At 44.6% G+C, this 14,749-nt stretch overlaps 1 protein-coding gene across 3 annotated transcripts in view; it reads left to right on the forward strand.

Moving 5' to 3' along the window:
* Positions 1–14,749, forward strand: part of LOC119969118 (glutamate receptor ionotropic, kainate 1) — a 521,043-nt gene that overhangs the window by 452,828 nt on the left and 53,466 nt on the right. For all 3 annotated transcript variants that reach the window (XM_038802335.1, XM_038802333.1, XM_038802334.1), the window contains one exon: positions 3,131–3,348. In XM_038802335.1, coding sequence (XP_038658263.1) covers positions 3,131–3,348 — 218 coding nt within the window. The remainder of the gene's footprint in view (positions 1–3,130; positions 3,349–14,749) is intronic.

Below are 14,749 nucleotides of genomic sequence, written 5' to 3' on the forward strand. Positions count from 1 at the left end.
GTTGCCACTACCTTGGATACATGACAGTCAGCCCCAACCAGGCTCTGCTTGTCTTTTTAAAGAGATTCTTAAACAATTGTTTACGCATACAAACGTGTGGTACCTGTGGACGTAAGTGCACCATGTTTAACTCCTATTAATGACTGCTACAAAAAGTTGGGTGGAATTTTACGCCAGCGACATTTTCCACTCGTGCTGAAGTCAATGGACTTTTGAATGGCTTGCCGCATTTTCCAGTCCCACGACAGGGCCATAAAATCCCACCCATTGAGTCATCTGTATGGAAAGTCTGTGGTCTTTGCATGAGAGCAAATATTGGATTTTTATTGTGATGATCAGAGTTTCTCTTTCCTACAGACCATGAGCAAAGTTTGGATCAGGATTGGCTGTCATGTCTGCCATAGGGCACTAAAGAGACTTCAGCAAGTATTGTCACTGAGCAGATCTGACCCTCACTAAATTTTTAATTTGCTGACTCACTGGAAACAAATTGCCAAATGAAAATAATTTTTGTATTGTTTATCTTAAAGACAAATTTGGCTGGTGAAGATAAAATGATCCTAATATTGAACAGAAAAAGTAAAATATAAGGGTAAATCCAGGTACATGTTGCAATTTAAATTGTGTATTTATGATTTCTAAGGTGAGTTCAGCTTGCAATTTTAAACAAAATGGCAACCATAAAAATCTGGAAACATCCTTTGGTGTGGCTTTTATAGCAGTTGTGAATTAACAAGTACTGTTGCTGTACAATTCGTTTAACACCGAATCAAATTTCTTGATGTCAGAGAAAATCTATTGCCTTTGGATTTAAATGTCTGCACTTTACAAACTCTCTGCTAATCAATCCAGATTTATTTATTAATCCAGATTTAAGGCTACTCAAAGCTATCCTTCATTGATCACTGAGTGTATCCAATCAATTTAAGCCATTATGCACAATAGGATCTTACTGCAGGGTTGAATTGTGTTTAACTTCTAAGTATAGCCCAGATATTAAACCTATTTCTCTATTTTTCTCTCATTTACTATAGTGCAATTAAGCAGGTTGATCTGACTAAAAGGCTCATTAATTCTGCTCGTCAGTATTTTTGTCTTCGGGTTTACTTGGGTTGTCCTGTCTCATCTTGGCTGTTAACGTGTCTTTCTGCTTAAATGAGATAATTTGATGAGGATGTTGGTAGGAGAATGGCCCCAGGGCTGCGAGTGTAAATAATACCTGCTGTGCCATGTAAAAATGATGTTGAGATGCCGACGTTGGACTGGGGTGGGCATGGTAAGAAGTCTTACAACACCAGGTTAAAGTCCAACAGGTTTGTTTTGAATCACTAGCTTTCGGAGCACAGCTCCTTCTTCATTCACCTGAGGAAAGAGCTGTGCTGCAAAAGCTCGTGATTCGAAACAAACCTGTTGGACTTTAACCTGGTGTTGTAAGACTTCTTACCATGTAAAAATGAGGGCACCTGATAATTACTGATGTAATCCGGTTATGAGTTTTCCTCATGGCTAGTGAGCACAGCCATTCCTGAAAAGCTACTTAGCCATACAGACCAGAAATCTCTGATCTGTTCAGCTGTGCCAGCAGCAGGAGTGTTAGAATAGGTCTCACGTATTCCTGGACAAGAGAATGGAAGAATAAGCCAGAGTTTCCACATCTGTTCACAACCCACTGACCACAGCTGGGAAGTACACATCGTGATTGAACTCTGCTGTGGTGCTGCTGTGTTTTAATGTCCTGCTAATAGTTAATAGCATGCAGCACGACCATTGGGGAAGGTACCAGGGCACCAGCCTCCTGTGGAACTGAAACCTAGCAAGGGTCAGAACTTTCAGGAGAAAACTGAAGGGAGAAAAAGGAAGAATTGTCTGGTTCACACGGTAAGTACACTCATACGTCTTGAGTGTAGATGGTGATTCGATCGGTCATCCACCTGCCAACAGCCATCACCGTTCTCTTGTCTGTTAATTGTATTACATCTCAACCTAAGTTGACCTGTACAGGGAAGCTACACAATGATTAAGTTATTATTTTGAAGTAGAGGTGAACCCAACCTACTGGGTCACAGATAAGATACAATGACAGGCCAGTTTTCTTCAATTTAGTGAATGAAGTGTCCGGTTTCTTCTTACTTTCTATTCCAAATTTGGACACCCTCCTAAATATTGAGTACGTTCATTTGTTTCTCACATTCATTTCTGTCCTTTTTTTGTTCATGACATTTTAAAAACAGATTATTTTGAAACTGAAATAAAGGAATTAATAACTCAGTGTTGTTTGAAAGATTTAGTTTATGCTGCAGCTTCCAAATGAGAATGGTTTTGAAAAGGAATGAAGATTTGTTACATGTAATTTGTTCACATTTCCCAGAAAGTATCTTTTGTTTGTCAATGTGCTTTATCTATGCCTTGGAATGATTCAACCCTAAACATTTACAGCTCAAAAGGAGAATATTTGCCTCACCATGCCGATGCTGGCTCTTTTTATCAGCTATACAAAATTAAATACAAGGCTTTGCTCTCCCCTAAACCCTGTACCTTTTCTCTGTTTCAAACGTTTAGCCTATTTTCCCTTCATAATTCAGTGGTCTCTGACTGTGTCAAAGCATTCCATGTTCCAATAATTCTCTATATAAATACATTTCTTGTACTGCATTCTTTACTTCCTTAGCGATAATTTTAAATTAATGAACCCTTGGCAACTCGCAACCTAAGGACTAGTCACTCTACGAAAACTGCTAAATACGATTAAATCTCCTCTTGGAAGCAGTCCCAATATCTTAAGCTTATCCTCATAAATAAATGTCTTAGCTCAGTATCATCCTAGTGAATGGTTTGACATCCTAATGCCCTCTGCTGCTTTTGTGCCTACCTCGCAGTTAGTGCCACTTGAACCACTGGTGTATTGACCGATGCTCAACCTTCTTTAGTGACATTGTGTTCATTACAAAGACCATACTTGTACATTGACTAAATGAGTTATTTATGTTCTCTGCTGCCTGCCCATTATATTTCACACGAGCTGCAAATTGAATAAATGCCAATTCTTTGCTAAGTTGGATGTTTTAATGGTGTTTTGTTCAGCCGACCCTATTTGTGACCATAATTTTTCTTATTACTACCATTGTGACAGGGTCAGAACTGATGCCCAAAGCTCTCTCGACGAGAATAGTGGGTGGAATCTGGTGGTTTTTTACATTAATTATAATATCATCGTACACTGCCAACTTGGCTGCCTTTCTGACTGTGGAAAGAATGGATTCTCCTATAGATTCAGCTGATGACTTGGCGAAGCAAACCAAAATAGAATATGGTGCTGTCAGGGATGGCTCCACAATGACTTTCTTTAAGGTAGGACATATACCAGTGTTGATTTTTCTTCTTTCAACCTTGCCCAACTTTGATGACCTGTAAGCTTCCTATGTGATTGTGAAAGTGATATTACCTAGATTCAAATAACAAAGAACAATACAGCACAGGAACATGCCCTTCGGCCCTCCAAGCCTGTACTGGTCATGATACCACCCTTGACCAAAACCCTCAGAACTTCCCAGTGCCATATCTCTCTATACCCATCCTATCTATGTATTTGTCAAGATGTCTTTTGAAGCAAATACACACAGTAAATACTTAGGATGTGTCTTTTTCAGCTGGTTGGCTTTGAGGTTGCGTGCAGACTGGAGTCGTTTTAGCTGGATGTCATGCCTTAAATAGCTCTAGTCTGCTTATTCATTATCTGGAAGCTGTTATTCATGACCTAGAAACAGCTTTGTGTACAGCATGCCTAAACAACAGGGACTTTATTATTCCAGTCATTGAATTCATGTTTTCTGCTTAACCTGGGTTGAGTCATAATTGAAAGCATGGATGTTCGTGGAATTAGTTACTTAGAAATTTGGAGTTTGCAAAACAGAGTATGTTTTGTAGAGTATGGAGACCTCAGGCAAGTGCTGTTCGGTGCTAGTCTCCACAAACGGGGTCCAGATGGAACTGCATTCATGGGGTCTCCCAGGGGATCAGAGGTCCCCAGGTGCTTCCCTTCTAGGTAGGGAGGCACCATGGTACTGCTGGTACCACTCAGGCACCCCAGCACTGCCATGATGCCTGGGTAGCACTGCCAAGCTGGCAGGGGTACTTAGTGCCAGGTTGGCACTGCCAAGCTGGCATTTTTGCGTAATGGGGATCGGGCCCGGGGATGCACTGTGTAGATGCGGAGGGGGCTGAAGACTCCCTTGTTGAGTTGGGGCTTGTGGGTTGGGTCGGGGATTGCGTTGGGAAAAACAAGATGAAAAGTTTACAAGTTCATACTTCTGGCACAGATCACCTCAAACACGGGGCATACAGAAGGAACTTGGAGGGCAAAGGTCATTGAGTTGTCCAGGTTTTTTTGTCCATTTTGATGACTTCCAGGCCCTTGGCACATAAAGCTTTTGCTTAAAAGAACACACTTGTAGACTGAGGGCAGCACGGTAGCATAGTGGTTAGCACAATTGCTTCACAGCTCCAGGGTCCCAGGTTCGATTCCCAGCTTGGTTCACTGTCTGTGCGGAGTCTGCACGTTCGCCCCGTGTGTGCGTGGGTTTCCTCCGGGTGCTCCGGTTTCCTCCCACAGTCCAAAGATGTGCAGGCTCGGTGGACTGGCCATGCTAAATTGCCCTTAGTATCCAAAATTGGCCTTAGTGTTGGGTGGGGTTGCTGGGTTATGGGGATAGGGTGGAGGTGTAGGCTAGGGTAGGGTGCTCTTTCCAAGAGCCGGTGCAGACTCGATGGGCCGAATGGCCTCCTTTTGCACTGTAAGTTCTATGAATTGTTCTTCGGCCACCATAATACATTGCTTAAAATATAAAGTACAATTAGAAGATCATTACTAAATATGAAACAAGAAAAGAGGCAGTTTTTGTGCCCAATATGAATACCCCTGTAGAGGATCTGTGTGCACCTGATATAGAGCTGTCAGCCCCCTTCAACTGTGAGTTTAATACTAATTTGGAGATTAACACAATTAATTTGGACATGCTGTTTTGGGATATGTTTGTTTCTGGCTATTCTTGTTTATTTGACCATATAGGGATCAAGTGACAGTTGTTGTTTTGGTCAACATTTGGCTAACAGGACTTGGTGGTACAAATACTTACTCTAGATTCATAGAATCAAGATATGGCCCTACATTGTGTATGCCCATTTAATCCATTTATCTGTACCCAAACAGGAGTTAGGTTTTACAAACTCTGCAGAAATCACTTAATGTAAGATTCCCATTCCAACTACAGTTAAGAAATGATTACTGGAGTAAACTCTATTAGGTTTTCAAAGCACGTTTCATGAAGGCCCTCAGAGTGGCTTTACACAAACAGAATCATCACATGCAAGCACATTACAAAGCTAACTATGGCACACAAATACACGCCAGTAGGGTACATTCATTTAGATAAAATGACATCAATCAATAAAGCAAGTTGTTGCATTTTGAATGCACTGAGACAGAATTTTCATTCCAAATTTATTGCTCTGCTCTTAAAAAGTTGCCTCCATTCTCTGACCGATTCTAAAGGGTAACTCGTCAGTAAATATGTGGTTCTTTCTTGAAGCTTTGTTCATTATGGAAAATTGAAAGCAATAAACAGATAATTCAATCTGTTGTCTGTAAGGCCTCAGGCAGAGCCTGGAAAAATGTACCTTCCAGTCTTTGTTGCAAGATCTGTTGGAGCATGGGGTGGAGGAGGTACTAGAAACATTAGCTGATTTGTTTGGCTATCATTCTTGTCTTTAACATTTCCACTTGTCCATCTCATTCTGAACAGCTATCGCCCTTACTTTAACCTCCCTTTCTCTCCAAATTCCCCAAATGAAATGAAATGAAATGAAAATCACTTATTGTCACAAGTAGGCTTCAAATGAAGTTACTGTGAAAAGCCCCTAGTCGCCACATTCCGGCGCCTGTTCGGGGAGGCTGGTACGGGAATTGAACCGTGCTGCTGGCCTGCCTTTGTCTGCTTTAAAAGCCAGTGATTTAGCCCAATGTGCTAAAATGCAGCAAGATCCATGGCCATCTCTCTCAAAGCTCCTTTTCAATTCCCTTCCGTCTGGTTTCCACCATGTTCACGACAACTCAGACTGCCCAGAGTCATGAATGGTATCCTCCCATTTGCAGCCTCTGATGCTCACTCCTTCAGACACTCTAACAAGTTCAAATCGTAACCACCCAGCCCCATCCTACATTAAGGTGTGGAGATGCCGGCGTTGGACTGGGGTGAGCACAGTAAGAAGTCTTACAACACCAGGTTAAAGTCCAACAGGTTTGTTTCAAACACGAGCTTTCGGAGCACGGCTCCTTCTTCAGGTGAATGGAAAGGCTTGTTCCAGAAATGTTTATATAGACACAGTCAGGGATGCCCGGAATGCGAGCACCTGCAGGCAATCAAATCATCAAAGATGCAGAGAGAGAGGTAACTCCAGGTTAAAGAGGTGTGAATTGTCCCAAGCCAGTTCAGTCGGTAGGCCTCTGCAAGTCCAGGCTTGTTGCGTCTCCAGACGCAATTCTGCAACTCATCCGTTTCATTCTAGACCACAACGTCTTCACCTTCGACAACAAATTCTTCATCCAGACGCACGGAACAGCCATGGGGACCAAATTTGCACCTCAATATGCCAACATCTTCATGCACAAGTTTGAACAGGACTTCCTCACCACACAGGACTTTCAACCGATGCTATACACCAGATACATCGATGACATTTTTTTCCTTTGGACCCACGGCGAGACATCACTGAAACGACTACACGATGACATCAATAAGTTCCATCCCACCATCAAACTCACCATGGACTATTCTCCAAATTCAGTTCCATTCTTGGACACACTCGTCTCCATCAAGGACGGTCACCTCAGCACCTCGCTTTACCGCAAGCCCACAGATAATCTCACGATGCTCCACTTCTCCAGCTTTCACCCGAAACACATTAAAGAAGCCATCCCCTATGGACAAGCCCTCCGTATACACAGGATCTGCTCAGACAAGGAGGAGCGCAACAGACACCTACAGATGCTGAAAGATGCCCTCGTACGAACGGGATATGGCGCTCGACTCATTGATCGACAGTTCCACCGCGCCACAGCAAAAAACCGCACCGACCTCCTCAGAAGACAAACACGGGACACCACTGACAGAGTACCCTTTGTCGTCCAGTACTTTCCTGGGGCGGAGAAACTACGACATCTTCTTCGCAGCCTCCAACACATCATCAGCGAGGATGGACATCTTGCCAAGGTCATCCCCACACCCCCACTACTGGCCTTCAAACAACCGCGCAACCTCAAACAAACCATTGTTTGCAGCAAATTACCCAGCCTTCAGAACAGCAACCACAACACCACAAAACCCTGCCAGGGTAATCTCTGCAAGACATGCCAGATCATCGACATGGACACCACCATTACACGTGGAAACACCACCCACCAGGTACGCGGCGCATACTCGTGCGACTCGACCAATGTAGTCTACCTCATACGCTGCAGGAAAGGATGTCCCGAAGCGTGGTACATTGGCGAGACCATGCAGACACTGCGACAACGAATGAACGGGCATCGTGCGACTATCAACAGGCAGGACTGTTCCCTTCCAGTTGGGGAACACTTCAGCAGTCAAGGACATTCAGCCTCTGATCTCCGGGTCAGCATTCTACAAGGAGGCCTTCAGGAGACGCGACAACGCAAAATTGCTGAGCAAAAACTTATAGCTAAGTTCCGCACGCATGAATGCGGACTCAACCGGGATCTGGGATTCATGTCGCATTACATTCGGCCCCCACCAACAAGCCTGGACTTGCAGAGGCCTACCGACTGAACTGGCTTGGGACAATTCACACCTCTTTAACCTGGAGTTACCTCTCTCTCTGCATCTTTGATGATTTGATTGCCTGCAGGTGCTCGCATTCCGGGCATCCCTGACTGTGTCTATATAAACATTTCTGGAACAAGCCTTTCCATTCACCTGAAGAAAGAGCCGTGCTCCGAAAGCTCGTGTTTGAAACAAACCTGTTGGACTTTAACCTGGTGTTGTAAGACTTCTTACTCTACATTAAGGGGGGGGGGGGGGCAGTTCTGCCCCCATTCTCGACAGACGGGAAGGCTGGAGGCTGCCGAGAGTCCAATGGCAGTCCCAACACAGCTTTTATACCGATAGGATTTCACGCTGTGATTGTCCCTGCCCCCTGCGAATGATGTAATGTGGTTCCTGCCATGATAGACCGGGGACCCTATTAGCATATATCAGTTTCCACTCAGCAGTCCTCCCCATTATATTATCCTCTCACATCGGCGGGGTTCACAACAGGTTTTGTTGTTGTGGGGAAGAAAATCGTGCAAATACAGTGCCCGAGCAGCAATGGTCCCGGGTCCATTGGGAGAGCGGGGTTCCTTTTTTAATTAGATTTTTAAAGGACACCCCGATCTGTCAGGAGCCGAGTTTTCCTGCCCTGCCAGGAAGGACATTGTGGGACATGCCCCTTTCTATTTTTTTCCCTAAGTATTTAAAAGCACAGCAGGAAAACCTGGAAAGGCAGAGGGCAGGAGGTTGCCCTCCGCTGTTCCTGCGGGGACAATGCTAAGGGAAAAAAATAAAAAAAATGGCACCCTAAGTCATCATTATTCCAATCCACATTCGTACTAATTCTGCTAACACTGTGGGCGGGATTCCCCGTTAGCCGCCGCCGAAATTGGGAAATGCGATTGGGCGGAGAATAGCTTCCGCGCCAAAATCGTGGCAAGCGCCGATTTGACGCCAAATCGTGATTCTCCGTCACCTCGAAAATGCGTCAATGCATTTAACTCCGCACATACAGTAAACACCGTTTGCATATCATTAGTGGGCCCGACCCGATATTCTCCAGGTCCTCCGCAATTCTCTGTCTCCAATGGGCTGTGTTCCTGACAGGACAGTTCACGTGTGCTTTTAAAAACCAGTGTGGCGGCTGCTGAGGGCGAGAGAGGAGGTACGGAATGTATCCAATATCGCCATGGTTTGCTGACAGTTGTGCAACTGGCCAGGGGGCTCCTGCCAGGGCCAAGGGAGTAGTAGGATGTGGCCAGGAGGTGGGTTGTAAGGTCGGGGTAGACGGGAATGGAACACCATTGCCACAGCTGGTAAGGCAGCCATGCAGCTGCACACATCGCTAACAGCCCAATTTGAACTTAATCCCATGGGTCATATACGTGTCCTGCCAGGACACCTGGGTGCCCTCTGGTCCCATCTGACCCATCAGCTATATGGGCGCGCTCCAGCACAACCAGTGCCATCTTTTTGGCTGGGTTAAGTGTGTGTGGGGAGGGTAAATGTATCTGCAGCTGCAGCTTGTCAGCCTCCCGAGTGTCGATCACGGACCCGGTGAGTCCTGCACCATTTTTCATTGGAATCGATTGCGTTCCACGCGGCGGTGGTGCTAACCCCTCAACGGTAGCGGAAGCGGTCCAGGTGCGCCGCTGGTTTTTCTGTCATAAAAGTCCATGGATTGTGCGTTGGCGTCAGCACGTTTCTGAAATGGAGAATCCCACCCACTAGATTTAAGGGGCAGGATTCTCCGGTCCACCAGCCACTTTTCCCGGCACAGCGCGCCACCACTGGCAACGGGATTCTCCTCTGCCACAGCCGGCCTATGGGGTTTCCTATTGTGGCCACCCCACACTGTCGGGAAACCTGAGTTGCTGCCAGTAGACCGGAAGATCCCGGCGACGGAAAACTCCGCAGAAGATCTTTCCCTATCATCACACCCTCCTGTGTCTGCAACTTCTTCCAGCATTACATCTTATTGTGCTTTCTTGTACTCTGATCTTTCACGCCTTACACCTCCCTTCACTGCACCAGTGACAGCAGAACTTTCAGTTGTCTTAACTTTATTCTCTAGAAAACCCTATAAATTCTTCTACTTTTTTATGTCCTTCCCTGCCTATTTTCAACTATTTTTGTACCAAACGTTTGACTGAAGAAAGCAGTTGCATTTATATAGAGTGTTACACAGCATCATGTTGTGCTGAAGCTTTTCAGAGCCAATTGTTTTTGAAGCGTAGTCACTGTTATCAATCTTTGTGCAGCGTGTCACGTCTACTCCTTTGTTGGTTGTCTCTCGTTTTTTCCCTACCTGCCCTCACTACATAAATCACCTTGAGATGCTTTCCATATTAAAGGCACCATATAAATGTAAATTTTTGTTGTAATCTATTTCCGATTATCCGCATTGCTTATATTTAAATTAGTTTTAGTCTTTTTCTACTATTACACTTGAGATTCTGGACACACTGGCTGGAGAGCTGGACTAATCTCATACACATCCCATCAAACCCTACAGTGAAAAAGCAATCCGTTTATTTGATAAACCAAAGGTTCAGAAGAGAGTCATGTATGTTATTGAGATTCTGCACTGTACAACTCTCAATTAGGTTGCAGAAATAATTGAATGCAGAAACATATATAAGAGGAACTTTTTGTTAAATGGAACAGAGATACAGCATTCTGATCCAGAAAGAGATAAATTAATGGTTTAGTTTTACAAACACAAATAATGAGGTGGGATGCTTTAACAGAGGCAGACTACAAAGCAAAAGAGGTGTTTTATTACCACATAAAGGCTAGTCAAACCCCATCTGCAGAACGGTCTGGTCACCTGTGATAAAGGTAAACAGTAAATAAATTGTATAGCAGAAGTTTAGGCTATGATGCAAAGGAAGTGGGGCTTATTTTCTTTGGACAAGAGAAGACTTCAAGGCACTTTCATTTATGTTTTTTTAACACTATGGACGAATTCAAAAAGTTTGATCGAGGTAAACTGTTTTCTGTGGTTGGGGTTTCAACCAACAAGGGACAAATTAGGAGTAAAAGGAAAATCAACAAAAGAGTTTCATCTAATTAATGATAAAACTGTCCAGAAAAGACCATTGAAGTGAACAGCAATCCATTTTTCTCTTGACAGAGAAGTGACTGAAGGATATTACAAAATCAAGTGGTTATGTCCGCTTTCTCTTGCAAAACACAATTGAACCTGTGGTGATCACAAGTTAACCAGATGCAACACAACTGAGCAACCACTAGAGGGAGCACGGGAGAGCCATATAAATAGATCAGGACAGGAAGTGAGGACACTTCACTGAGGGCAGAACTTGGAGCAACACATACACAAGACACTCTTCACAGCAGGCAGGCTGGTAAGCAGGACACACAGCAAGCAAAGCTGGTAGTTAGCACTGGAAGGTAGTTCTAGGTCGAGCTCTGGAAACTGAACGAACTCACAATAAAGCATCTTCTCCACACTTGAGACTACGAGCTTTATTAAGACACGAGTAACAACACATGGTACCTAGGAGTGATTTCAGACGCTTATGACAGGACAACTCAGCTGCAGATACAGAAAACAAAAAAAAAAATGGCATGGAAATCTCAACCAAGAATGGCATGGAGATCTCCTGCTGGACATTCGACTTGGGAAGACATTGCTGATGAGAGGATGTGCCTTGGATTCCCACTTCACCTGGACACGCCTGGAAAAGTAAGAAGTGTCTGGGAAAGGTTTAAACAAATGTTCGATTTCGCTATCATAGCATATGATGCAGCAGCCGCCTCAGACGAAATTAAAATAGCAATTCTCATCGAAGGAAATGAAGCTTGGAAAGTTTATAATGGATTTAAATACTCAAAAGGTGAAGACAGAAACAGCTTACAAACGGTACTAAACAAATTTGAAGAGTACTGTGAGAAATTTGAACAGCAAGACATACTCAGAGGCCAAACTGCACAGAGACTGAGTGATGCAAAACTTAAAAAATCACCAAAAGAGCAAGAAATCGCGAATGAAAAGTACAGATCAAAAAGAAGAAATAAAAAGAATTTCTCACAAAGCCAAAAGGCTGAAACCCTGTCCAAATCGGGAAGAGAAGATCACTTACGAATTTTGCAGTCCTGGTGGGACAGTAAAATCGCTGAAATCCGCGAAAAACGGCAAAAAATGGCGTCGGAGCACATTTTGCAGTCTCCGGTAAGCAAAGAACTACAAATGGCGTCTGCGCATGCGCCGGAACCGGAAGCCGCGCATGCGCAGTTTAAAAAAGATCGCGGTGCCGATCGTGATGCGCATGCGCCGGAACCGGACGCCGCGCATGCGCAGTTCAAAAAATAGCGCGGTGCCGATCGTTATGCGCATGCGCAAGCCGCGCATGCGCAGTCAAAAGAAGTTTTGGTCGCGGATCGTAATGCGCATGCGCACGCCGCGCATGCGCAATGGAAACAAAACCGCACAGTGAAGGAGGAAGGCCGATTTGCGCATGCGCAATGCATTCCTGCGCGTGACGTCATGACGTCTGAGCATCCCGACCACGCCCACTTAAAAGGGAAATGCCCGAAAATTGAAACTAAGACACTTAAAGTGGTAAACACAAATTTTCTTGCCTCAGAACACAGAAAAACACCTGAACTTACACCAACAGTTAAAAACAACTTGCACAACACCCTGAAAAAAGCAGTCTGCACCACCCAAAGTGAAGAGAACAAAAAGAATTCCGAAACAACAAAAGATGATTTGTTTTTCGAAGAATACTACTCAGACACAGCTGAGTCAGTCGGATATGCTTCTCACAGCATCAGCGACACGGTCGCAAAGTTCAACACGAATCAACTCGTGGTAGAAGAATCCAACCAGGATGATTTGTTTTTCGAAGAATACTACTCAGACACAGCTGAGTCAGTCGGATATGCTTCTCACAGCATCAGCGACACGGTCGCAAACTTCAACACGAATCAACTCGTGGTAGAAGAAGCCAACGAAGATGAAATGGGTATCAAAGAATACTACTCAGACATGGAGGAGTTATTTGGACATGCTGATCACAGCATCAGCGACACCGTTGCAAAGCTCAACACGACTCTACTCATGGTAGATGAATCCAACACCATGAGGCCATGGCAGCTCGTCGATACATTGGATGACAGCAATACCCAAGACGAAGACGACGCCACACAGAGAGCACAGGAAGACTCCACAGAGCGAGCGATGACAGGCTCCACAGTGCGAGTAATGAAAGACTCCAAAAGGGATGCAAGCAAACACTCCCTGGCGAACACCATGCATGAACAAGACCATGCAGGTAAACCCGCAGTATCTGAGCAACCGCAAGCAGACTATGACAGTCTACCAAGCTCACAGGAACAAGAAGAAGACAACGTACATCTAACCACTGACACCATGCATGCACAAGACCATGAAGGTCAACCCGCAGTATCTGAGCGACCACAAGCAGACTATGAAAGTCTAACAAGCTCACATGAACAAGAAGAAGACAATGCACCTCTACCCACTGCATGCGAGAACAGTAACAAGGTGATCGCACTCGACGTACAGGATCACAGCGAGACTGACAGTTCTCAGCTTGTCTGTACAGAAGCACAGAGTCGGGCCACCCAACAGTCCAGAGAGACGATGCCGAAAGAAAACATGCAGATTTTGACTCCAGAAGAGGAGCACCTGGAGTCCAGAGAGACAACGCCGAAAGAAGACATGCAGATTCTGACTCCAGAAGAGGAGCACCTGGAGTCCAGAGACACCAAACAAAAAGAAACCATGCAGATTTTGACTCCAGAAGAGGAGCACCTGGAGTCCAGTGAGATAACATCAACAGAAATCATGAAGATTTTAACTCCAGAAGAGGAGCGCCGAGAGTCCACAGACACCACGTCAATTGTAATCATGGAGGTATTGACTCCAGAAGAGGAGCGGCAAGAGTCCACAGACACCGCGTCAAATGTAATCGAGAAGACTTTGACTCCGGAAGAGGAGCACCAAGAAAGCAAAGATGCGGAATCCAATTCTCCACAACTGATTGATGTCACCTGCACCGCTGCAACATCAGATCATTCGCACCACTCTCGAGACGAAATGCTCAATGACTCAAATTATCCACTCGGGACACTCATAGAGTATAACAAAAAAAAACAAAATTCAAAAGAAACACGGCAAGAACAGAAACAACATGAAGCGCGACAAGACCAACAACAATAGCAAGAAGCACAGCAGAAACGAGAACGACAACAGCAAGAACAAAAGCAACATGAAGCGCGACAAGACAAACACCAAAGTCAGGCACCAAGACAGCGACAACGACAGAAACAAAAACAACAACAAGAACGGCAACGAAAACAACAAAGTCAGGAACAAAGATAGCGACAACACCAAAGACAGAAACGACAAAAACAGCAACAAGTACGGCAACGAAAACAACAAAAACAGGAACGACAGAAACAACAGCAATGAAACAACGACTTGTACACAATGGCACTACTTGGCACATGACGGACAATGCCGCAGCACACTGCAAAACGATGACAAGACTACAAACATGTCATGGGATGACAACGAATCGCACAAACTCACGTCTGCTCCAGAACGAGCAAGCACACCAGCATCCAAGGCGGATGAGACAATAAATCAACACCACAAGCACAGAAAAAAGGCCATGCCAGTCAACATCAGTGAGGTGACCATGCAAACACCTCGGGATGATGCATTGGGTACTTAAGATAACAAGGAACACCAACAACATTCACAGCGGACTTGCAATATCAATATCACCACGTCATCAACAACAAAAAGAAAAAAAGCTCTGAACAAATTCATCAAGTTTGGACTCATAAATGTTTTTATTGAGATTGGACATATAACTACATTGGCTTTGTACAGTATGCAATAGCACCATCACCTGTATAGATACGCATAT

The sequence above is a fragment of the Scyliorhinus canicula genome, chromosome 7 (genome assembly GCF_902713615.1).
Source record: "Scyliorhinus canicula chromosome 7, sScyCan1.1, whole genome shotgun sequence".
NCBI classification, from domain to species: Eukaryota; Metazoa; Chordata; class Chondrichthyes; order Carcharhiniformes; family Scyliorhinidae; genus Scyliorhinus; species Scyliorhinus canicula.